General features: G+C 41.0%; 2 protein-coding genes across 4 annotated transcripts in view; one reads left to right on the top strand and one right to left on the bottom strand.

The window, feature by feature from the left end:
- Positions 1 to 1,160: 1,160 nt before the first annotated feature.
- Positions 1,161 to 19,857, bottom strand: RRAGD (Ras related GTP binding D). Its single transcript, XM_021545580.3, has 7 exons — positions 19,624 to 19,857; positions 12,896 to 13,191; positions 12,286 to 12,485; positions 11,195 to 11,309; positions 5,234 to 5,376; positions 3,329 to 3,477; positions 1,161 to 1,437 (listed from the first exon to the last, which is right to left on the bottom strand). Exons 1-7 carry the CDS (start codon positions 19,769 to 19,771, stop codon positions 1,286 to 1,288), a joined length of 1,203 nt encoding a protein of 400 aa, XP_021401255.1. The 5' UTR covers positions 19,772 to 19,857; the 3' UTR covers positions 1,161 to 1,285.
- Positions 19,858 to 24,242: 4,385 nt separating this feature from the next.
- The window catches only part of ANKRD6 (ankyrin repeat domain 6), an 85,945-nt gene continuing 83,250 nt past the window's right edge, over positions 24,243 to 26,937 (top strand). For 2 of the 3 annotated variants that reach the window (XM_021545561.3, XM_021545553.3), the window contains exons 1-2: positions 24,243 to 24,316; positions 24,677 to 24,808. The gene's annotated coding sequence lies outside the window, so the exon portion shown is untranslated. Of the gene's footprint in view, positions 24,317 to 24,517; positions 24,809 to 26,937 lie in introns of those variants that run through there. The other variant, XM_021545533.3, reaches the window with a different exon arrangement.

Here is a 26,937-nt window from a genome sequence, read left to right as displayed (position 1 = left end):
CTGGTCAAGTTCTTCTCACTCCCAAAAGCTGCCAACAAAACCATTAGACTCCACATGCAATTGGTAAAAATTAGTGTCTCCCATCTAGAAATTGTAATTTCGTATCACTAATTAAACAAAAACACTGAATACAGAACATGGAAAGTAAGTGTTACTTCTTTTTAGGTTTGAGAGTCTTCTGCTGTCCTGGCTGATCCTGTGGTAAGTCTGCCCATGTTCAATATTAAAATAAAAAGTAGTGATGTATGCTGATTATTATGGCAGGTAGATTGTCCAGTCCTCATTTTAATGGTCTCGTCTTGATTTCAATCACAGATGTACCCCTGATAGAGTGAATCAGAACCCAGTGCTCACACCTTTATGACTTATCAGTACATCAGAATACCAGGGTGGAAATACATACAGATTCTTCATTGCGCCAACTGTACACATGCAGGTTCTCAACACAAACTTAGCAATGTAAATCAGCTGTACAGATACAACATATTCCTCTGAAGCCTTATAAAAATACCAGTGCAACATAGAGCCATTTTACAAAACAATCATCTTTATAGAAAGGTATTTTAGTGGTATATGCTGAGGTAAATAATAAAACCAGACCCAAGAGAGGGCACGACCAGTGTTAAGGAGAATGCCGGATGAAATTTGGCCAAAAGCCTGTTTTATAAAAGCTAAAATTTACCTACCAGTTACGATCCCTGGTAAGGTGCTTATTGCTGTAATACTTCAATATTATTCTTCAGTTTACAAATTGAAAAATATATGAAATTAGATCTGTATGAATGTTAGGTATTAGTTTTCACAAATTTAAAAAGGCATTGTACCAAGTTTTCTTAATCGTTTACTAACCAATTTGATTGTAGCAGGTAAATAAACTACAGCATACATTTTACCTGACACCATGCATCAAAATCACCATAAAAACTAAGTTTATCAAAGTCCAAGTCCACAAGGAAAACATGAAAAAGTGCAAATTATGTACCCAGTATTTCTGTCACAGCTGTTTTTCCTTAATATGGCATGAAAAAGGTTTACAGCATATATTAAGAAAATTCTTACAAGTGCTCACCTCAATGTTTATATATACAACATTTTGCTCAAAGTGCTCACTATATGAAAAAAACTGATTGGATAAAAATATTTAAACAGTGCTTTCTGAACGTTCAGGAAAAATTAATATAATACATCAGTCCCATTTGTTTTTCTCTTCACTCAGTGCAATGAGATGCAGAAGTCACATCAACTTCATGAAAACTTTTTTTGCCACATTGCCAGAAAACCTCAGTTACAGTGGCATCCTTGGTGTCCCATTGGGAGTGGGTCTTTTATTTTTTTGCAGGTGGCTTTGATGTTTTCGAGATCTTACTACTTTCATTCTTACTTCAAATACTTCTTGTATGGCTTTTCGAAAACAATGGAAATTGTAGTCTATTAATCCTACAGAGACAAAAATGTTTTACATATTAACAAAGATATTCATATAAATAAGGTAATGAAAACATTGCTTATATTCTGTGTTTAGTGAAATACCATACTCTCTGTCTGGAGGTCATATTCAGTGAACTGTCCAGGAATTTTTTCTGTGCTAAGCAAAAACACATTTGAGAAATACAAATAATTCAGTAAGCATTACAGCTTGATACAATGTCTGCTACTAAATATGCTTGTACATTTTAAGAGAAATCAAATAGAAGTTCATTGGCAGACAATAGATTGTTAATTTAATAAAGGGCTTTGAAGAAATGCTCAGTATACTAGAAGAAAAATACTGAAATCTTTCATAAAATATGGTGTAATTTTGGAAATCTGCTTTACAGAATAACTGTGATAAAAATAAGTACCATCTATCAATCAAGAAATATTTGTTTTTTGACAATACATAAACTTTTAAATGGATACTTGATAGAACTATGACCAAATCTCAGCCAGTTGTATTTCATCTTACACTGTAATTAAACAGTAACACAATAGACATGCTGTTGGATTAGATACTTACATAGTAGGCAGATAACATTACCATGTCAGTGGGCTGAATGTAATCCCACAGAAAAGCTGTAAAGCCATATTGGTAATCAATTGGAAGACTTACTGAGTGCTACAATTCTGTAATACCACAATATAATTTTAGAATTTTGGTAGTGAGCTCATGACCTCATTTAATATTAATCCCATAAGCTTTCTTAACTCAAATACTGCATCATTTTCTACTTCAGTTTCCCTAACAGGAGATGCATATTTTTAAGTGGTTTAAATCCACCATGTTACACTTTGGTTTTATTTCCCAGAAATCGTTTTCCGTCTCCTTGTAGTTCACACAAATTTACTTGGAATTCCTGAGGCACAAAAAGCTCATCTCCACTATAATACCAGAACTGTACTGCAGAAGAGTGAAGGCTACCAAGTGTCCCAACTATGCAGACACAACTTCACACAGTTATGGACAAACCCTAATGGTGTTTATTCGACATGGTGTCTTTCTGAAACGGTGCTGTTAGTAAGTATGCAGAAATAACACTTCTTATGCTTTCTACAGAAAGCAACTGTATCCAACATTCATATGCAATAGAGGCGGTAGGGGTATGGAAGAGACATTTGACCAGTTTAAGTTCTATCAAAAGCTCAACAGGCTGTCAAACCAGCAGACATGGTACAAGTGCTGTGTTCACAAATACACCAACAAAGATGGGGCACATGAGCCCAGATGACAGCTTGCTCTTCCGCTGCTGAGTTTTGGTCTTAGGGCATGTCACAAAGACCAGCAACTCAGTGAACATTGTGCCAGTGAGCAGAGAGGTCATGAACTAAGGGTTCAGTATTGACTTTTACCAGGGTCAGAAAGATGACAGAAATTTTACACACTTTAACTGCAAAATATTAAAGCACTCCTAATTAGGACTAGGTCCTAAATATGCCAGTTTTCAAAAGCCTCCTTTCAGATATAAGAAAAGCAATATTATTCTACCAGTCAGTTTCAAAGTTTTTCCTTTGGCTATGGCAGGCAAGCTGGTGTCAACAGGTACAAATCAGTGTCAGTCAAGATAAACTGACACAGTCTGCAGTTGCAGGTGGAAGCTTTACTGCATTGGATGTAAACTTTTAAATGCTTTTGTATCAGAAAGTTGTTAAATATGTTTATGATTTCATTCCATCTTAATGCCTGCACAAGTACTTTCATTCCTTTAAAAATGTTATGTAAGCTTTATCAAGCTGTACTTACCTCAATATTTACGATACAGTTAACTGTTAACAGCTAATAAAAATCTCAGTTATTCATTAACTCACTAATATAAGGGAAAATTAATGCAATACTAGAAAAGGGGAAAAATACCTTTTCTCTCAAAGCTTTCTTCTCTGACAAAACAAACAAGAGCGAGGAATTTTGTCACCTCTTTTAAGTAAAGGACAGTTGTATTATTCAGTTTTATGATTGCCATTGATTCTTTGTCATAAGGAGTTCCAGTGCCATCATCTTTAAGCCTACAGAGCAGTATTCAAACAAACAAGAAAAGATAAGACACCAGATTAGCTAACAAAAGTACTGCTACATAGCTTCTCTCACCAAAGATTCTAAAATTTTATGAAATCTTCATTTTAATATTTCAGGGAGACTCTTCTTCAAACTACACACTAGTAAACTAAGAAGACAAAGAGATTAAATTATTTATCACATCACACAGCAAACCTTAGATCTGGGGCTAGAAATCAGATTGATTGCCAAGTGCTTGAACTGGAACCTTATTTTTTCCTCTGTAAGTTACCACCCATTTACCATAAGGCTGCTTTTCTTTTAATCAGTGTTTTATATTATGACTTATCATAAACATGTGAAACAGGAGGTCTGTACTGGTAACTCCAAACCCAGTAACCTTGCTCAAGTGGTAGCAGCTGACTGATAGTTTAAGACATCATGAGACTTTCCTCATGAGACGCTGGCTTTTGCAACATCGTATTATGAAAAGAGATTTCTCATTCACAGATGCTGTGTCATGATGATCAGTTTTTGTACACTGTAACACTGTAATTTTATCCTCATTCCTGAATGCACACACAGGTATTGTTAAATGGATAGTTATCACCAACCTCCCAGAACAATTAGTCTTAATAATATATTAAAGTGGCAAATTCCACAGATGCTCCAGGAACAGAGGACAAAAAATAAATTGTAATATTGTCTTTGTAGCTAAAAATGGCAAGCAGATCTCTGGTGATAAATGCTAAATGGCTACACATCCACAGTGCAAGAATGATATTTTGTAAATAAAGAGTTCCACAAGTGGTGTTGTACAGATAATTATTAAATGCACACTCTTTTGAACTACACAGCAGAATCCTTCTCTTTACAAAAATCAGCATATTTTATTTTATACCTCTGTAAAACAAGTTCTTATGCAGTTACTCAAGTGATGACTCCAAAATCTGAAACAAACAGTAGAATATACAAACTTCAAAGATTTTATACAAACTTCAAAGATTTCTAAAAGTGTTTTGTTTATTGTTCCAGTGCTAATTGCACATGTGCACCAGGACTCTCCCTTGTACCTCCTCTAAGACTGCAAGAAGTCTGTCAGTGGGTACAAATGCAAAGCTAGCCCAGCCTACCACTCTCTAAGCATGTTGTGCATTGGCCTCCAAGTGTAAGCATATTGGTGCACTAACTCTTAATGTGCCCCACCTTTCCCAGGAATGGCAGGCATTACAATTGGCCAAGGGCCAAGCCACTGAACACGTAATTTGCAAGGAGATGTACATGTCAGCCCAGAAGGTTTCCACTTGCTAATGTACCAGAAGGGGAAATTGAAAAAAGCACAGAAAGGTCATGTAGGGAATAGAAGACAAACTGAAGTGAAACAACTCTCTGAGGCTATTAGAGGCCACTGGCTATTAAATAAAACTAAATATGGCCCACTTATTTTTAAAACAGGAGGCATCCTGTTGATTTAATCCCTAGGGTACAAAAAGATGATGTTTCCTTTTATTTTAGGTTGGTTTCTTCTGGCTTCTTCCTCCAAATAAAATTATTAGCATAGAAAGAGGAAGATGCTCAAAAGAGACTGAACAGGGAACAATGCTTGTTGCTGGGAAGGATCAGTCCTTCAGAAGACAGCAGTTTTCTCCTCCCCTGTCCTGGAAAATTATCCATTCTCATTATTGTTTACACCTACATTACTAAAATTTTGAGGCTATTGAGATTCTCAGTACATAGCTTTATGGAAAACATTCACAATTTACTTACCCATATATACAAGAAATGTCAATGACAACATCTATCATATCACAGCAGAGCTCGTAAGTTTGCATATCCACTGGAGTGCTGTCTGTTGCAATATAGATCTTACTGACTACATCAAATAAAAATGCTTTTTCAATCCCAGAATTCTATTCAAGAGAAGAAAAAAAAAAAGAAAAATAAAGTGGAATCCATGTTTTCAAATCAACCCCAAGTTTTTCTGTTCCCTTACTTGCCTGTTATACAAAAAGTCTAGGCTAAAGAAATTAAATTGCAATTAAGCTCATTCTGAAAGAACTGTACATACAGTATTATTGTATTTGTAGCAAACCATAATGCTCACAAACCTTCCAACAGTTTCTGCCTCTGAGCAGACATAATTCCAAGTAACACTCCCAAACTTCTTCACCTGGAGAGATTTATTTTCAATGGAAAATGAGGGAGAGCAAGGGGGGAGCAGAAAAATCTTCCAAGTTCAAGATTTTTGTGTTTTAATTGTAGCAACAGACATAAAAGCAAGCTCTAATCTAAAGTTATTCTAACTGGGCATACAAGAAGATAAGAAAGAAGGGAAAGAAATGCTGATGGACAAAGAAGACAGTATTGCTCAAGAACTGATTTTAAAGGAAATTATGAAATTTTTTAAATGCAGTCTGTAACTGTTCTACTGTCTGGTTCTGTAAAATATCTTTTAGGATCACAGGAGAGAGACCAGCGTTGTGATGGAGCCTTCAGGTTTCATGTAGTACCGGTAGTTAAAGCTATGTTTAAAATGCTAAAGCTTGCTAAAATGATGACAACTATGTTCCTGTGATCGTGCCAAGCTGATTAAGACAATCTCCTTACTGGAGATGTATCATATTCACAGCTCTGAGAAGCTAGCCAGGAATGCTAGCTCTTACTCTTTGTGTAGATAAGGTAAACTGCCATAAGCCTCTGCTTCCTGGAAAAAAAAAAGTGTACTTCTTAACTGAAAACAGTAGCCTTGCAGGCTGATGTCAAAGGATTACACCTGCGCAGCTGTCCCAGCATGACAAAGGGCAATTTTTTTCCAGTATTGCTAAAGCACAAATTCTAAAATACTCTTCAGTATTCATGTATATGGGAAGACAAGAAATTTTCTCCATCCAATGGAACTGTCTACATACATGGGACTCCCATTTTAACATGGTTTGGGACTGCTGCCACAGTAATTCTGAAACCACCAAAAACCATACTGAAAGTCCCTAGCAAGTTTTAATAGTTTAAGCTTCTTTTGTACAGTTACAGAACTTTTCCATTTTTTTTCCTTCTTTTCTAAGTCAACTATTTAACATATAGTTAAGTAACTAAAGTGACTGTCCTGCTTTCCGTATTTCCTGAAATAGGCAGAAAAATTTCCAACACTACATATGCTATTGAACAATGGCCAGCAGTATTTTGGGCATTTTCTTCTTAAAGAGGCGTCACTGTTTCATCACTACACACAGAGCTAAGGCTGCAAACATCCATTAGCAATAACAGAATATAGAGGTGAATTTCTTGTATTTCATAATGGAAAAGACTGAGTGGCCTCTTTCAGTTAATCAGTAATAAAAAAATATTAAAACCAAAGAACACATTGTGGATACTTTAGGTAAATGGGCTGAAGCACAGAATGTACAAGAAGAGTCTCAGAGAAATGGCTTTGTTCAACCTGAAGAAGACTTATTCCTATCTACAAATACCTAATGTAAAGGTTTAGAGAAGCCAGAGCCAGAGTCTGTAGCTCTTCTCAGAGCTACAATGTTGAAGAGCAGAAGCCAAAAGGCACAGGCTGGAGTTCTGACTTGATAGAAGAAAAAAAATTAACAGAAAAGCAGTGAAGGATTGGAAGCATCGGACCTGAAAGTTTGTAGCATTTGTATCCTTCCAAATGCACAAAGCTGAATTGGACCCATCCATAACCAACTTGCTGTAACTGGCCTGACTCTGAGCAGCAGCTGACCTCTAAACATCCCTTTCAGCATACAGGGTTCTATGAGTCTGTGTTCTTTGAGCACAAAGAACAAAAAGGTATGCCTATTTATGCTGTTTGTTCTGGCCACATATGGAGGTTCTGTAATTTTATTTTTCAAATAGTAATTCTGACAGCACATCACACAGTTCAACAGATGCTGTCAAATAAGATTAATTACAAGACTCTTTTGAAATATCATGTAAGTACATAACTGTAACTCTTTGCCAAAACGGTATTTGAAAATACAAGTCATTTCAGACAGAAGAAGCTGAAACTTGAGCCCTGCAGTGTCATTCCTGAGAAATCAATTACACAGTTTTGTATTACAGAAAGAGATTCATAGCAACAATTTTAGCTGTACAGGTAAGATGCACTTTAAATTATTAAGATGACAGTGACAATATAGTAACATTTAACAGTGAGAAGTGATTTTTTTCATCTCAGAGCTCCAGGTGTTGCAGCCTGCCTGTACTTGCAGTGACAGTTCAGAAAGTTTTCTGAACTTTTGCCATGAACATCTTGAGACATTTTGCCATGCCAGCAGTTACACCTGCTGGTTAAGGGCAGAAATTGGTCTCTTAACTTAAACTATGCTTGTTTTCAATTGCAACTGATCCATTGTGGTAGACCTGCTGAGAAACTGTACATATCTGCTTCTTCAGAACTTTGTATGGTGATAGAAACCTCTGTGAAATGGTAGGATGGACTCCCAGGAGTAGTCACCACTAAATTTACCCACATGCCTTCAAATATTTAATTTGGCAGGGTTTTTAATACAACTGTAACAGAAAAGTCAAAGGATTTCCAGGATTTTATGGCAAAGGATCTTATGTCAAAAATTTCCAGAATTTTTGTGTGGAAATTACTCAACACTCCACCCTCCACCCGCTACCCCTAGCCCACAAAAAGACCCCAAACAGAAATTGTAGAAACAATAGTAACAAGTCATAGAATAAACAGGAAAAGGTGGATAAAAAGTACTGTTCAAAGAGACATTACATCATTAATGCTTAGGGAAAATTACAATAAGAAATCAACTGTTTCTGTTACTGGAGCTGGGGGGTTCCTTACCGAATGAAAGGGTCTGAATAAATACCAGTTCTCTCTGACACAACCCTACAGTCTGCAGAGAAGATGCAACATGTGCTAAAGGCACTCTGAATCAATGTAAGAATATTCCACAGTTGATCTGAACCAAGAAAGTCATTGTGAAAAATCTTCAATTAATATATGAGATTTTATTTTGGATAGGTAAAAAACATGAGGTACTTGAAATTCAAACCATGTTTCTCAGCTATATGGGGTGTGATGATGTAGAAGACAGTTTCTATTACTAAAATAGAATGGATTCAGTAAAAGTGGTAGTATTCCTCCAATTCCTAGGATAGGTAAGCAGGCCCATCTTTTTCTGTCTTTAATGTATGAAAGTAAGTCAGAATTTGGCCCTAAAAAGCAACTCTCAAAAGAACTTAAGAGGATATTGCCAGTCACATCCAGTTAGTAATGAATTTTGGACAATTATTTAAATAGGCCTTACATCACACAGCAGATTTCATGAATTAATTTTTATCACTACATTTGAATTTGCAGATTACAAAATTTAAATAATTATCAAATCTGTATATAGTTTTATTTTTACTATAATAATTGCTTGTCTTAATACATGCTTCTTAATATCCCTCAAAACAAACCAAACAACCCTCAAATGAAAATATGCTTTCCCATGTTACACAACTTAATTGGTTGATAACGCCACAGTAATTAAGGAACAGGCATATGAAGCTGGTTAAGTTAGTCAGGTAAGATTAATGTGGATTTTTAGTGCCAGTTATTTAAAGACTTACAGGTCATTACATTAAAGAATGCAGAAGCAGTATTATACACTGATGGTTCCTCAAACGTGCTCACACACTGTGGTGTTATAAACTTGGGAAAAAACCTGCTGTGAACTTAAGAGTGATTGCAGATCTGTTCTTGTAATCATCAGCTTTTTGTGTTGGAAGCCTCCATGGCATAAATGAAAGCACTTCCTCGTGAATGCTGCTGCAAACTCAAAAGTAGAACGCGAAAACACCCATGCCCTGATATCCAACACATTGGCTTCCTGAGGTAAGGTGTGACCAAAATCCATGCCAAAATTTGTTGTTACTAAGTTGCCAAGGTAAAGAGGCACCCCCTAACTTACTGTATGAGGGAGAATGATGCTTAATCATCCTGTGGTTGCAAATAATCATTCCGAGTCTCTCTGTCTACAGACAGAAGATACTTGTAAAAACAGCAACCATGCTCGGGACACAGTGATGCAGCTACACATGGCCCTAGGTAATTTAGAAACTGGAGCAAAGAAACAGTCCGAGACTTTTCCCATACTGAACAGGGGAAACAGCACACCTCCCTCACTTTTCTGGACATCCCATTTATTTGAAATTCTTTTTCTTCCTTACAAACTATACCTAATATTGTAGGTGTGATTGAGCTGGGTGTTCAGACACACAAGCAACTGTCATCAGTCATTCAGGAAGCTGCCTGTGCTAAGTTCATGTGGAGATTCTGTACAAACCTTTCACCAACTCCAAACAGTGAGGAGACTCCATACAGAGATCTAACTCACAGAGTGACTGGAGTGGATCTGACACAGAGAAGACTATTATTCAGCCAGCTTTCTCTGTAAGACTGTGTGCCAAAACCACTATCTAATTGCTCTAGAATTGTTGTCATAATTTCGTCATTACTTTTCTGTCATGGAGTTTTGAGACTACATGATAATAACTGGTATACAGTCCAGCTGTTTTGGAAGAAACAGATCTTTGTAGCAAACCATTATGAAACAGTATAAATGTGCTGTTTAATAGTAAGAGAATAACTTTTGGAATGGCCTTCCACTATTCCTAGATTTCTCTGTCACATCCAGCTTTTATTTCTCTCCATTTTCACACTGAGAAACCATTAAGTCTAATTTTATCTTATTATTATCTAATAATATTTTATTATTATCTAATAATATCAACAGGCTGTTTAATTATATTAAATAATTTCTTATGTCAAAATTGCAAGAAGACACAACAAAGTATCTTGCTTGGAAATTGAAGCTTCAGAAATTAAGAGCTAGATGCTAAACACATAATTAGAATATTGTGAGAAAAGGTGCAGTTTTTGGAGCCACTAAGACCTGATATAACAACCACTAAAATAGGGAGTTTCCCCTTTTCACAACCTACTCACTGTGCTCCCCTTCACTCGCTGCTCCATGTTTCCATCTCTTACCTTGTGCCAGAAACAAGAGCATGTTGGGTTCATCCATCACCTGCTTTTAACTAAACAGTGCATAAATGCATGGTATAGTAACCCCATGAGGGAACATGAGTGTCAGAACCAGTAGAAAGAAAAGGAAGGGATTAGACTTACAGGATGAGTGGAGCAAGCAATCTCTTCCACAGTGGTAACAAACCACTAGATATACAAAACTCTCTAAACTGGCCTTCAGAGTTAACTATGGAAGTGGTAAAAGTTGTGGTGGTCTCTTGTCTAAAAATTTCACAGCATAAGAAGATTTTCTTAAGCTTGGTAAACATCTAGTACAAAGTAAAATTAATTCTGGGAAGCACTACAGATAGCTCCCCATATGAGGTCAGACTAGATTATGTTCCTTTAAATATTTATTCATACAAGGTTTAAGTGCAACTTCAACAAATACATGCAACACAGACTTTTGCAACATTCAGATTGATGTTTTGAGCAGAAAAGTGATGGCTGCTACCCCACTTTATGTGACTCATGTAATACTCTGAGTATCTCAGCAGCTTATCAATGCTGTTTAATAGACATGGAGGTGATGCCAAGCTGCATGGAGGTGCATTTCAACTACGTCCTGATAATTTCTCTGAGAGTTCACAATGCTCATGATCTCTAAGAAGGCAGTGAACAGAGTATCTGAACATGCATGTTGGACACAGCCAGATCTACAGACAAAGGACATAGTAAGTACTTACTGAAATAAAGATGTTAAGCAGGTTTTCCAGTGTTGGGAGCTGTGGAATCAGTTTCTGTACCACTTTGCTAAATGCTTCAAATATAGAATGATCATATATACTTGTCAGATAAAAGCTGTAAAAAAATGTCACCACATTTTCCTTTTAGCCATATACTGTGAACATGATGTACCTTTCATAATATGAGTGAAATTAAAATATTGTCAGACATTAAGTGCCTACACTAATGCAATTATCCCCTGTGATCAAAAGTCATGATATGATTGAAACACAGGACTAAATCTCTATATTAAAGAAGCCCCCAGCCTTGACAGTGAAACCTATAACTCAATGTAGAACTTTTTAATGCAACTCCCATGCTGGTACTCTTACAAAAATATTTATCAAATTTCAGGAGAGGAGTATTACTGAGTATGTCTATTGTGGTCTACTTTTTGAAAGCTGTGGACCCATTTATCAGTGCAGTGATGCAGTTGAGTACTTAAGAGCTCTAAAGAGCTGGCATGTTCATGGAGCAGGCCTCTCTTTTTGATATATTTGTACTTGGCTTTCAAGTGCTAAGAAAGCCATGACAACTTGATGTCCTCTGGTTCCCAGTCTGCTAAATCCACTGCTTGTCACCATTTGCTACAGTAACCCATTTTACCAGAAGACACAAGTCAAAGATACAGCACAGGTCTTCCCAAGCAGCTCCAAGTAGTCTGCAGCAGTGAGGACGAGTGACTGGGAGGCACAGAGCTTTCAAAAAAGGCAAAAGTGATGTGGTGGCATATACACTCCATGACCTGGAACTCTACTGGTTGCTGTCACTGTCCAAGCCAACTTATTTCAAGACAGCAACTGCAGCAAAACCTGATAGGATTCTGGCATGTTTGTCTGGCATCTGTTATTAAGCAGCTCTCCATCTTTCCCTTCAAGACAGCAATCAGAAATAGGATACTTTGGCTCAGGTCAAATGCAGTATCTCTAATTATCCCTTTCCTTCATATATCAAAAGCATGTTGCCTGCTACTTCAACAGGACAGAAAATGGTAACTTATCAAATAAGCTGCTCTCCTCTTTAGCATTCTCTGCACAGCAACTTTTCTCACCTGAGGTGGATCTTCTCCAATCCTGCATCTGCAAGATCATCATTTGCCCTCTGGTGAATATCCCTCTGTGTTTCAATCTTATGATCATCAGATAAACCATCCACTTTATGGATAAAGATTTCGAAGTTGATATCTGGATTCACTTTATAGGCTCTGGTCACAGTAAGATGCAGCCGAGCTAATGCTTCCATATAATCATCCTAATAAAGGAAAAAGAAGAACTACAATTTAGGAAGGTATTTAAAAAAGATATATTATATTTTGTGATACTTATTTTTAAATAGTACTACAGCTCAACAACAGCTTGATTTTTTTAATGTTTTGTAAGTAGAACCCTGAGCCTACATCCAGCATGTGCACCAATCTCATGCTGTCAGCACTTAGGAATCTGAGCAAGAACCTTAAGATGTTAAAACAAATTAGTTAACTTCCAAACACACTGCAGAGAGAGATTAAAAATAGCCAAGCAGCTCTTCACGTTTTAATGACTTCTTTTTAATGTGTGTTTGCGATGTAGATTATTTATTTGCTTTGAAAAAACCTGTGCTTTCCAACTCATTTGTCTATTGCTGAAGAAAGAAAAAAAAAAAAAAATAGCCCCTTTTTTTACCTGAGAATCAATAACAAATATCAGTGCTCCAGTGCCTCTGAAAATCATCTCATAATCAAACGTAGGGTCAAAGAAGTCAATTTGCCCAGGAAAATCCCATATCTGAAAGTTGACAAAGGAGCTGTTGGAAACATCCTCTCTGCAGATCTTGTTTGTGCTCTCCAAGAAGAGAGTCTCATTCGGCGACATTTTGTGAAAGACAACTTTCTGAATGGAAGACTTTCCACTTCTTCTCAATCCCATGAGCAGGATTCTTGGCTTAACTTCAGTACTGAAGGGATCATTGAAATCCAAAACTGAATAAAATCACACAAGAAGAAAAGGAATATACTATGGCAATATAATCAGTAACTGCCAGATAACATGCATTTGATATTTATTTTCATAAATTTTTATTTTAATTTATGCAAATGTTACCAATGTTTAAGCTTAGAGAGCAGTGTTACAGGCATTTTGACTTAATTATTTGCCCCTGAGGGTATACTATCAGAAAATCTACTTCTCACCTCCAAGACAGAAACTGCAGAAATTGTATGTGAAAAGTCTGTTATCACACATAGACATCTTTAAATACCTAATTTTATTCTAATTAACACTATGCCACATATATTCTCCTTTAAAAGAGTATCATCTGATAACAAATACCCTTTCCAGCAGATAGCTACATCACTATGCTGGAAGAACAGAGTAAGACGCTGTTAAGTACCTTTGCATGATCGTTCTACCTGAGGGCTTCCTTTCTCTAAAATCAATTAACAAATAAATACATTAATAAATGAAATCATACATGTAAGGAGCTACAGGAAGAGTTCAACTCAGCAGACACACAGTGATTCTGTGTTGCTTACAGTACTGAGCTCTCGAGGAGTCCTTTTCTAAGGTGCTTAGGATTTCACCTGCTGCTCAGTAATTTGTGTTACAATCTGTAAAGGTTTGTTTATCCAATAAGATTACAGCATATCATCTGCCTATTTGCAAAACAAAGCCTGGGAACACAGGGGTTTCATTGTGTTACCTACCCCAGTTTGAAACTGACACTACTTTTTCTGGTGCTGATGCAGTTATACCAGCATCAGGTAGTTCCAACAGTAAGCTATGCTGTTATATATGTAAGGACATGAATATATAGCTATCCATTCCTGTAGGCAGTTTAGATTCAGGTGTCTCTAATCAAAACACCCAAAGCAGTCTAAATTGCTGCATTTAGTTGGCCTAGAACTTTGGAATGTCCTTTGGTGCTGAGGTGAAATGGCACTGCCCTTATATGTAAAAAGCTTTGAAACACCTCTATGACTCTGCCGTGTCAAACATAAGCAGAGCAAAATAAAAGAGTTGTCAGTGCTAAATCCACAGAGTACAACTCAGTATTTTAAACCTGACCTCTGTGTCAGTATGTTAAACCTGACCACACAACAGGCTAAACTTATTATCCAGTGAGGTTTGTTAGACCTTCTCCTATCCACTGAACTACAGACTATTCAGACTATACTTCATAGCACAACATAAATGCATTTCTTTTTCTTTTTTCTGCTGGCACACATTTATTCACATGCATCATTCTTGAATGTGCCCTGCATACGTGGTCAGCTTTACTCCCAAAATATGAAAATCCAAAACAAGAAACCTCAGTAACAATTCAAACCTGCCAATTTATTACATAGTCTTATCAGCCAAAAAAAGACTGAAAGCTTAAAGGAATTCTTTGCCTAGGAGCATGTTTTGCACCCAAGGGTGGTGACCGCATCTTGTGCCTTCTTGTGTGCCTGAAGCCTCACTCACAGCTTTCAGAAACGCAGGGGCAGGGTATGTCTGCCAGGAGGGTACAGAACCTTGTCCAGTTCTTTGTGCCTCCCAAATTTGAGTGAGAGAGAAGTAGGGCTTCTTTAACGGACAGTATTGCACTGTTAGCATAAAACATCTCCTGGCACCATCTACTGGCTTGTGAGAGGTTGTGCCATTCAGTGCAGGTCCGTGTCACCAGTGACTGACAGAAGTTTTCAACTCATTATGGGAGGGATTCTGTCTATTTCAAATACAATTGAAAGTGGTAATTGTTAGATATTACCACTTACTGTGGTCTTACCAATTATCACACATGAACACTGCCAGGCAGGAGTAGTGCACAGGGGAAACACTTTCAGGCAGAGCACGCATAGGTAACTGTAAAAATCTCATCCTGTAAACACAGCAATGGCCACTTCTGATGGTCTACACACAACAAATTTAGGAAGTAAGAAACTGAGGTCAGCATGCTCCTCTACTCTTCCCATCAGCTTGAACAGAGGTAGTACCTCCTGTGGCTAGGAGAAAGATGTGCCTACAATACTTCACACCTCCAGAAAAATAATAAACATCTGCTCTGAGATTATGTAAAGGTATTTTATGTTTTGGGGGTACAGTCTTGTCAATAAACCAAATATGCAAGATTTAATGGTGCATCCTTCATCTCACTCTTTTTATTTTTTTTTTTTTGCCAACAGAAGGGAAAATAATTTATTCAAAGCTTTATAAAGACTTTATAAAAGCATGTAAAGAACAGTCTTCAAGTTGAGGCTTTATTGCATGTTTCAAAAAAACAAAAAGTCTCCCATTTGCTCCGTATGCAACTGAACTTACAAAGTCTCATCTAACATGGATTTGTACTTTGTGTCCCATTCCTCTTCCCACCACAATAACACCAACTTCCTCCTGTATGTCTTATGACATCTCCTCCAAATAACAGATATGACATGCTGTGGCTGATCTGGAGCTCAGCACATTTCAGTTGGCTAGTCTGTGTACACCCGTCTGCCAGCTGCTGCCGCAGTGAACACACAAAACTGCTCACTTGTCCCTCTGAGGACACTTCATTTAGCTTTCTCCTCTTTTCTTAATGCCAGTTTTCATCAAACTTGTGGGAACTTAATAACCTTTGAGACATCTTTTGTTCAGATCTGGTTGAAGGTAGATTGCATTTTCCAAGATTCTGACCACTGATGAGACAACCAGAGGACGAGCTACATACCTAACTACTTTTTCTTTGAGAAACAAGCTAAAAACCTACATATATCTGAAGAAATATTTTAAACAATTTGGGAGTTTTTACATTGTGGTATTAAATTATTCCAGGCTGTTAGATTTTTACTGATTATAATGCTTAACAGAAGGAAATTGCTTTCTATTAAAGACATACTAAAAAAAATTACAGTTTAAACTGCAAACAGAATTAAGGATGAGAAGAATGACGACCAGCTCTTCTGCTAGTAAGACTGTTACTTAGCATTTGAAATCCTGCCAGTTCAAAGACAGGGAAATGTAAGAGTATCATCCAAACCTGATGAGATAGCAAGGCTTCTACAGCACTTCCCTCTCAGAGAGAGTTAAGAGATTACCTTATATGTAAAGGAATTGGACGATGCATTGCCTGCCCACATTCCTTTGCTGGAGTACATGACAACTCCTTTTTTAATTTGCCACAGAAATGCCAGTAGATGTATCTGCAACTTCCCAGACTAGGTTACTGAGTGAGATCATAATATGCCCAAGAGAAACACTAAACTCTTCTCTGTTCTATAATGGGAAAGATAATTTTCCCTCTTGTGAGATGCAACACATTTCCTGCTTCATTCACTTTTGCAAAGAGTAAATGGTTGTAAAATGCCAGACTCGAATGCATATCAACAGCCCTTCATATTTCAGCTTTTCTAAGCAGCCATAAAGAACAGAAGCCATACTGGTTAGAAGCCATTCCTTTGAAGTATTCACAAATTTAATTCAACAAGCCTAAAAGCACTTTCACAGAAAAACACTCAATTCCTCACAAAACTTCTGTTAACTGCAGCTGTGGCCTTGACTATGGAGTGTGTTTTGCAAGCATTGCAACATGCAGAAGAGCACAGCTCTGAGGAGGTGAGAATCGCCATGTAGCAGACCTGACCTGTCTCAACAGTACACAATGAATACTTCAGTATCTCCTTTATGCTATTAGATATATAGAGATAATTAAACAGTTTTTGAAGCCCATCCTGAATTCCAAATCAATTGCAATTAATTGTCAAAGCAGGTGACTACCCGTCCTTTGCGGGAGTATGGGATGGGGATGCCACTTTCTGTACATCCCACCAGCTTTCAAACATCCAAATAAACCATCACAGCTCATCTGTTCAAGTAACATAAAACCAAAAGGAATTAATTTGCTCATATTACCATCTGCAAGGTAACAAGCCTCTGAGTCTAGTTTTGAACAAATACAGATAATGATGATTTTTTTTCCCCCACTAATTTTAAGTTTTAACCATTTCTGTGTAAAGGAGAGGTAGCAGTCACAAACTTTCTACTCTTACCTTCAAACCCATTAATCCTGTAGCATTTCCAGTACTGCTGTGACTGTGGTATTTGCAGCACTTTGGATTGCTGTCAAGACAATGCCCTTACAAAACACATGCAATGAACAAATTCAACGCTAACCCATGGCCTGGGACTAAAGAGTTAACAGAAAAAGCTTGTATGCAATTAATAAGGCTGTTCAGCCACTGTGGGTTCATAGACATTGCAGAAACACCTGGTGGAAGGAAATTCCTGTGGCTACAGAAAAGACTCAGAAGTGTCTTTTCCAGAAGACCAGGTTCCATGCTGCCACAAGTGCAGCACTCTGCAGTTACCACTCTGCAGTGGTATGTCTTAAAGCCACTTCATTGGACACTCTGCAGAGGACTTTCCTGCTTCTAAAGACTTTTTAATTGCATCTATAAAAAATATGATTATGCTTTATGTAAATTTAAGTGTTTTAAGGTGTCTGAATATGACCCTAAGTGTAAACGAAAGACAATGATTTCAGCACTGAAGCTGGAGATACAAACCCAGTATAGGGTGAAGGATGACAAATATGAAGTTCTGAAATCTTCTGCATGCTTACAAGAAGAAACTATGCTTTTACTTTTAAGCCTAGCTTCTCTCTTCACTGTCAACAGCTATGAATTGAAGCTATTCTTCTTATAGTGCCCTTTTCATTCTTTCTTTGTGGAAAAGTGGAGACAAAGACACTGAATTTTGGACTACTTGCTGTACAGAGCCAAGAAAAGAGGACAAAAAAAAGGGGAAAGCCCCCTTCCCTGCAGCCCTGTGTTACACAAAACACAGATCCAAATCCCAGTCCCCTCTATTTCAGTTGTTGTCTCCCTCTTTCTCCAGAGAATTCAAAATGAAACAGAAAACCAGGGAATCTGGACAGTTAGAATGGGTTTTATTTTAATTCTGTGTAAAACAGTCCCTTTATGGACTGTCTTCTCCTGCTATTCAGGATGTAAAAGCTCTTTTCTGTTAAGTACAATATTCTGGTGTTACTATAAAGAAGCAATTGCAATTTTTAGCAGTCTAACAAGTTCCTATTCAAAAATATCCAAAAGAATTTGTCTGAAGACAATATATGGGTTACTTCTCTACAGAAAATACTAAGTGTAGCACTAAAGAAACACATTAAAATTATTCTTTTTGTATCAAAAATACAGCAATTCTTTAGCAGGTTCAAGTAAGACTTTATTTAGTCTCAGTTATAACTCTTATAGTCTAACATTCCTATAGGTTTTAACCATGAAGGCTTATGCTGAAAGCAGTGACCTGCCTCCACTCCCCAAAATTACATTAGTCAATGCAGCACCTCCCATGGCAGCCTGCAGGACTGGGCCTTTAAGGAGAAGGGTTCCGCACGCTAATACTGAAGAAGACTTAAAACATGCGGCCTTTTATTATGCTCTTATAAAAAAGCACATTTTTTTTATCCTGTGATCCTGAGAGTTCTCCAAGCTCCTTTGTGAAATATGTCTCAGAAGAATGAATTCAGGCTCTGAATGAACGCAACAGGCTCTGAGCTGGCATTTCCTTTTTCTACTGAATGAGACTGCTTTTCCTGGTAAGCCCGTCCTTCTCAGCATCACCATCCATCCTGACACGGACATGCAGCGAGTAAGGCGGTTCCTCACAAGCACAGACAGACGGACATTTAGCAGAGCCTGCCACTGTGGGACTGACACTCGCAGCTGCGGAGCAGCCCCGGACACAGAGCTGCGTGTGGCCGCTGCCTTTTATAGCGTGACACCCAACCCCCCACCTCCTTGGCACTCTCGGGTCACATCATCAAGCTGTGGCCTCCAATAACTAATAACTCTCACCCCAGACTTGAAGAATACTGATGAGAAATTACACACACACACACACTTTGCCCGCACTCCCTTTGCCTCCTCTCTTTCCCAACGCTTCCTGCTACCTGTCAGCCTTGCCCTGCTCCTTCCTCAGAGCCCTCTGCACCCTCAGACCCACCGAGCACCCTGTCTCCGTCCCGGCTTCCCATGGCCACCTCCGCAGCATCCTCGCTCCGCCCGGCCTCCCAGTGCCCAACCCCGTCCCCAGCTGGGCCTGCCCTCCTTCTGGACGCCTCGTCTTTCCCCGCACCGCTGTCCCTGGCTCCCCTCGTGCCCCAAACCCCGCGGGGAGCCTCGCCTCCTCCCTGACCCACATCCGCGGGCCGCCAAACCTCACCTCCCGGCGGCGGCCCCGCGTCCCCCGCCCCCGGCCCCCGCCCCGCCTCACTGCACACCCGCACTCGTTGCCGGCCGCTGCTCCGCGGCCCCCTCCGAGCCCGGCGCTGCCCCTCGGCTCCCCGGGAGCAGCCCCAGCCCCCGCCCCCGCCCCCCGCGGCCGCCGCCCCGCCGCCGCCGGTGCCGCTGCGGCCGCCGCGGGCGGCACTCACTCACACGCCTCATCGCCGCCGCTCTCCGCGTCGCCGTCCGAGAAGGACTCGGCCCCGTCGGCGTAGCCCGCCAAGCCCACGATCTCCTCCTCCTCTTCCTCCTCCTCGTCCCCCTCTGCCTCCTCCGGCAGCTTCCTCGGCACCTGGCTCATGCCGGCCGCGCTCCCGCGGGGCTGGGCGGCCCCTCTGCCTGCGGCAGGCTCGGGGCGCGGGGGGCGCAGGTCCCGCGCTGGCGCCGCGCCCGCCGCCGCCGCTCCCCTCCTCCCCCGCACGGCGCTGGCGGAGCGCGGCGCAGCTGCCGGCGGGGCGGGCGGGGAGGCGGCGTGACCCGCGTCACCTGACGCGCCCGGTCACGGGCCGCCGGGGCCTCCGCGCCCGCCCGGGCCCGCTCCGAGCCCGGCCGTGCCGCCGGCGCGCAGCGCCGCGGGCGGTGCCCGGCGCTGCGGGCTCACCGGCGGGTCCGAGCGCCGCCGCCGCTCGCCCGGCCCTGCTGTCCCGAGAGACAGCCGTGGGAGCGGTGCACACGCGAGGCGCCGCTCCTTCCTGGCGTGCGGGGCGCCGCGGTGGGCGAGCGGAGTGGCCAGGTGTGCCCGGCAGCGGCACCAGATGGCACCTGGCGTTTCTGTTACAAGCATCCCTGCTCAGAATCCTTACAGTCACAGAATCAAATCGGTTGGAAAAAACCTATGGTATCATCGAGTCCAACCTATGACTGAACACCGTGTCAACTACACCGTGGCACTACGTGCCGCTTCCAGTCTTTCCTTAAACACCTCTGGCGACTCCATCACCTCCCTGGACAGTCCATCCTGAATCTAATCATCCTCTCTGTGAAGATTTTGTGCCTAATGTAGAACCTAAATCCCCCCTGAGGCAGCTTAAGTCTATGTGTTCTCCTCCTGTCACTGGTTGCCAGGGTGAAGACTCTGACCTGACCCCTATCTGGCTACAACCTTCTTCCAGTCAGTTTGAAGAGAGTGGTAAGGTTTCCCCTGAGCCTCCTCTTCTTGGTCATGTCCTGCAACCTCATCCTGCACAAACTCCAAAGACAGACATGGGACTCTCCTGCATCATCTGTGCACACTTCCAGCATGTGGAAGACTCTGGGACATGGGTAGGACAAGTGTGTGCTTGGTGCTGCTCAGCTCTCCCATCTGCCAAGCACTGCCTGCTGCCCTGCCCCATGCCCTTTCCATGCTGACTGTCATCACATGGGCAAGCCCAAACTGTTAAGCTAGGCACTGATGGTGGGAGGTAATGTATTTGCAGTATGGGTTACAGAGATTATTTTGGAAATAATTAACTTGATTAATAAGGAGCACTAAGAGACATAGTAGTGAAATCTCTGAAGAAGTTGAGATTTTGATGCCACTGACAGACCAAGGTGCCCTCATCTCCCTTCCATTGCTTTTTCCAGGCCTGCTCTGCAAGGACAGACCTCCTGCCTCTCACCCAGGCTCCTTCTCAGGAGTTTCCAGTGCTGCTCTTCTTATCTTGTACCAGTCTAAGTTCCAGAGTGTGTTAGTCCCTGACTGTCATCCCATGCTCTCCACTGTGGTGACTGGCAGCTGAATTCCTGATTCTCCAGCACCAAATTTTCCTCTGTTTTTGTTTCTTTGTTTCTTCCTTTCTACTTCTTCCTGTCCCATTCTCTCTCCTTGCATTCAGTATATTGATTGGACTTCTGCTTGGAGTCTCTCCTTTTTTCCTGCAGCTGATTATTTTTCTGACCTCTGTGCTGCATGACAATCTTCTTATCGCCAGGCCTTCCAGGTTGCACTAACCCACTGTAGATAAAGAAGGTACACATCTGTTCAGAGGTGGGAGAAATCCCCCTTGCCTATTAATATACAAATTTATTGAAAGGCATGCCTTTATTCTCAACTTACCAACCTGCTTGGAAGTTTTGCTTGAAAAGATTAACAATGTACTAAAAGATTATGGGAAACCTTTCAAGGTTCTGTAAATCCTGTAAAAGGAATTAGGACTTAGGTTTGGAGCAGGATTTTTTTACCACTCGGGTTTTCAGCATTGTGTCTTGGGACAGCCCTGACAGGCATTATCCTGCTGAAAACTGATGGAAAGAGGAAGAGAATTTCCAGGTGTGTAATGAAGGACCATCTGTCCCACACACCAGGTGATCACTTATGTGCACAAAAGGCTGTTAGGTTTCAAGGCCAGCTTTGGATAGGGGATCTTGCCCAGAAATGTCTGTATTAGGTTTCTTCTGCACAGAGAACTATGAAACATGACCAGTGAGGGACTGAATAATTTGGATATATTAAAATACAAAATCAGGGTGTGGAAACTCAAAAAAGAGGACTGGTTGCAATGCAGCTCTTCCCACAACCTTCCCACAACTGACATCAGTGTTCTCCTACCTGACCACAGCTTCAGATTCAAAGCCACATAGATTCCAGGCCCATTGCCAGATAGGGTTTTGGAGCAGGGCTGAAGCATTTATACCAATTCCTTAGCAATATAATCTGTCGTGGACTCTACATAGGCCTCAGGATTTGCTCCTCCTCGGTCCTTTTGCCACCAGATTGTTTTCAGTTCCCTCTGCCTTTTTCTTCATTCCTTTTTGTCAGGTCACTTGACTTTGAAGCTGGGTGCACATAATGAAACAGTGCCCAGCCTTCAGTCACAGGACTTGCAGTAAGGGCAGAGGTAAATAAGAGGTTGTGTCTTTGCATATATGACATGTACAGTGATAGATGTGACTGGACTTTGTCCATGGAGAGCTGCAGTTCATATAACATTATATTTCTGTGTGATTCATTTCTCTCCTCACTAGGGGAAAAAAAATCCAGAAGAATACAAAACCAACTGTCTGCATTAGAAAAGGTTAATTTTACTTAAGCACAGGGAATTGTGCCACTGACGTCCACACAATCAGGGACCTATCTGCACCTAGTTTTGCAGGATCACAATAGGGTCTCATCCTGTTCTTGTTAAAGAGTGAAAATTTCCATGAAATTTCACAATGTCACATTGGTGACAGACCTGTGCCAAGAAAGCTTTTTTCTACGATGTGCTAGATCTTGTTTCTCAGTCGTAATGATCAAACATAAAATAGTTCTGCCAACTTTTACATATATGGAACTTATTTAACATACAGGTTAACTGTTACTCACACAAATACTTCTATTCCTACATTAGAATTTTGCACAGTATAAAATTAAATACAATTCACATGAAGTAAGCCTATCCTGAATGTGGAAATGAGGAAATGAAATCATAGTGTGAAGAATCACAGTGTGTTTTTAGGTGTTTTAGCAACTGCACTTTAACTTAAGTAACGACACCAGACTTCAGATTAATGCTGTAGTTTTGACAAAGCCTTGATGAGATCGAAGAGGCATCAGAACAATAAATCCAGTCAGTCAGTCAGTCTTTCCTGGGGAGCACCAAGGGTTTTGATGTGAACCTCTGGTATGACTATTGCCACAGAATGATGACTACCATAGTGAATTGTTAGTGAAAAAGGCGTAAGTAGAATAGTCTGAAAAACATTCAAAAGAATATATTCATGACATAACTAGGAAGTGCCTGAGATACTTCAATGTTTAGTTTGTTTATGGCATCAATTAATTTAGGGTGCCTTAATTAAGAATGCCTTCAAGCTAGAGAAACAGCCTTTGAAAGTGATGTGCCTGTGAGATCAAGCATTGTATGGGGAACAGCTGCTTTTCTTCTTCTTCTTCTCCTTCTCCCAATCCCACTTTTATCATTTCACTCAGCCTACTCTTACAAACTCCTTTGTGCTTTACCAGTGTCTACAGATGGTCCTGTCCAACTTGCTTCCCTAGCAGTTTGTGAATTACTGACATTCGCCCATAATTGCCCACACAAACATATGACTTGGGGTGAGCAGAAGGTCACAGTGATATTGTGATAGCTGGAGGGGTGGGTGAGGCATTGAGAAGGCACAGTCAGCTTTCGAGGTGTCCCTCTCTGACCTTCAGTTCAGACTTCAAAGCCTGCTGGCTGGCTCCTTGCTAGAGGGAAGGGCATCTGGTCTCCCTGAAATTGGGGAAATTTTATTGTGTCCAGTTCTAGGCTCCTCGGTACAAGAGGGATATATAGCTGCTCTGGGTCCAGTGGAGGGCAACAAGGGTGATTGAGAGACTGAAGTATCTGTCTAATGAGGAAAGGCTGAGAGAGCTGAGCCTGGTTGCTAGAGATGTGACTGAAGGGAGACCTCATTACTGTGTATAACTATCTAAAGGGAGGTTACCAAGAAGATGGAGACAGGCTCTTCTTGGTGGTCTCAACCACTCGGGTATGAGGCAACAGGCAGAAACTGATGCATGGGAAGTTTCACCTGAACATAAGAAAGAACTTATTTACTGTGTGGATTACTACACAGTGGAACATATTTCCCAGAGAGACTGTGGAAGTCCCCTCACTGGAAGGACAAGAGCTGACTGGACGCAGCCTTGTTCCACGTACTTTGGGACAACCCTGGTTAACCAGGGAGATTGGACCCAGTGACCCACTGCGGCCCGACGGGGTGGGAGGCGGCCCGGGCCGCTGGGCGCTGCCGCCCGCCGCGGCCGCTCGGTGTCGCCCTCGCAGCGGGCACGGCGGCGGCGGCGGCGGCGCCTCCCCCGGGGCAGCCCCGGCCCGGCGCCGCTGGAGGGGCAGTGCCGAGCCCGGCCCGGCCCGGCGGGAGCGGCGCCGGGGCAGCGCAGGTGAGCGCGGCGCCCGCCCGCGCCCGCCGCGGCGGCGAGGGGCTGCGGCGGCCGGGGAGCGCCGAGGGGCGGCGGGGCCGCGCGGGGCGGGGGCGCTCCCGGCGGGGCCGCACAGGTGATGGCGGAGGTGGCCGGGCTGTGGCGGGGCTCTAGCTGGGGACGATCGCGGCGAAGCCAGTGCCCCGGACCGGAGTCGTGACAGTGTTCCCTTATCCCAGCCCGGGGAGGGACCCCCCTGTAGGGCAGGGACGGACCCTCCGGGATGCCGCTACCTACAGGAGCCTGTGTCGACGTAGGGATTCGATTGCAGGTTTGCGGGTGGAAACGAGGAGTCTTAACGCTCTTGTTTCAACTTTTAAGGCCGCGTCTGATGAGAAATGGAAATCTGGCTCAAAGTCATCTTTCCTGTTGTTGACATCACCTGAAAACTCCACTGGAAATATTTCCACTAGTTTGCTGCAAACATCGCTCCCCCCGAGGTCTCAACACCTTGTGAGTACACACTGGCTGCTGGTAGAGCTCTGATTGTGGAAATCCATGGCTACGGCATGTAATTGCTCTACAGTGTTCTTTTTATTGCAAGCATTAATAAAGAGCTTATCGTGCCCTGGAGTGTTGTGTGTATTACAGCATAGGCTGTAGACTGTGCTCTGTTTTTTTAAAAAGGCATAACCAATATATGCGTATTGTTATAATTATATGTGAAGCGATTAATTTGGTTTGTGCTTGGTATTTCTGCAATGCACATGACCAAAAGGATATGTTGCCTGCTACTGAATACCTTTTGTTTGCAGGGAAAACATTGAGAGAGTTAGAAAGTAGCTTGCTGGTAGGTGGGTCGGTGTATCTTTTTCCTGTGAATTGTTTAAATGAACTTAGAATGTCCTACCGATGTTAAAGGAGTATTTGGGAAGATCAGTAAGTACTGCCTCTGTCCAAAGACAGAAAAATGTAACCATATCTTAACTCTTATGCAGCATCAGTTAGGCATGGATCAGATCCCCTGGCAGGACTGTTTGAGGCTATGGTTTATTCTGAGGAGAATGTTATTTACTTTCTTTCAAGGTGATGTGTCAGGCTGCGCAGCTAGTTTTATAACAACTTATTTTGGCAGGCTCAAGTTTCAAGTATTGTGTAATCTTCATTCTCTAGATAGTTGGAAAACAAACTGTTTCTGGAGATGTGTGATTACACCTAAGATCTGCAGTTGCATTGCAGACCACAAGACATGGTGTAATGACTGTCCTTCGGAACTTCATAACAATTTCTGAGCAGAAAATACGCAGAAATAGTTAATTACACTGCATGTAGCAAAACCTGCAGTTTAGTGGCTACATGAAGTATTTACATGCCTGGTATGTAGATGATGTATGCCTGTTTGTCTGTGAGGACCTATTAGTCTGCAAGGGTAAATGGGAATTGTGTAGCAGAAGTAGTAATGTCACTGCTTTTCTTGCTTTTTCCTTTTTTTTTTTTCTTTTTTTTTTTTTTTTTTAATAAACTAATACAATTTAAAAAGAGGTTTGTGGTAGTATTCAGTTGGAAAGTTTTCACTTTCCCCTGCTCCTTAATGTCTACCCAGACATTGCAACCAACCTCATATAGGAGACTGGCTTTGCACACAAGAAATAGCCAGTAAATGATTGGTAAAAATAAAGTGAAAACTTCCTGATCATGCAGGTGCTTTCCTTCAAGATTTTTTCACAGAGGTCTTTTCTTTTTTGAGGAACAGAAATTGTGAGAGGTTGTCTGCACTAATGGGGCTCCCATGTTGGCTGATATGATGTAGTTGCAGCACCAGGATTAGCATCTTGCCCTGTCACAGGTGGCATGTTCTGGAGTCCGGATTATCAAATTTATCATGTTATTGGACTAGGTGAGATGAATGATACCTTAGTAAATCAGGTACTTGTAGGGTGTGGTAATGAGCAATTGAGCCTCAAGCTGCATTTCTCCATGTGTCTTTAGCTTCACCTCTGTTTGACTTTGCCAGTGAGTCATTTTGTGATGTAAAAGAAAAAGACCTTACAGTCCCTTACTTACTAAATCTGTATAACAGGATGAACACTGGTTATTGGTTTGGATATGTGGTGTACCAATGAACATTTTTAAAGCACTTTCAGGTTCTTAAATTAATTACACTGACAATGGTATTTATTCTCATTAATTTCAGATGTGCACTTTCTCTTTTTTCCTCAAGAGTTAGGACTTCGGATGAACTTGCAGAGAACTCACAGTTGTATCTTTTTTTAGAGATATATCAGTACAATAGGTCGCTGGTGGAAGTATTTTATTTTAAATCACAAATGAAGTGTCATATTTTATTGGAAGGATTGATCTAGGGGGATATTTGTCAAAGACATAAATTAGTTGTAATTGCTTTGGGCAAATAAAAATTTGAAATAAATATTTTTAGTGACTTTTGTTTATTCAGGAATTAAATATGTGACTTCCTTAAAAATGATCCAGCCAAAAATAGAAGGTGCAGGGCTACACTTCAGAAAGACCTTAATTCATAACAGCAAGGGGCTAATTTTCTTCCCTGCCTCCTATCCAGCTATTTTGATCCCAAAAATCTCCAGAATAGTTTCTGAAGTACAATACTAGAAATATTCTTGCAT

The sequence above is a fragment of the Lonchura striata genome, chromosome 3, assembly GCF_046129695.1.
Source record: "Lonchura striata isolate bLonStr1 chromosome 3, bLonStr1.mat, whole genome shotgun sequence".
In the NCBI taxonomy this organism is placed as follows: domain Eukaryota; kingdom Metazoa; phylum Chordata; class Aves; order Passeriformes; family Estrildidae; genus Lonchura; species Lonchura striata.
This window is presented reverse-complemented; position numbering and strand designations above follow the sequence as displayed.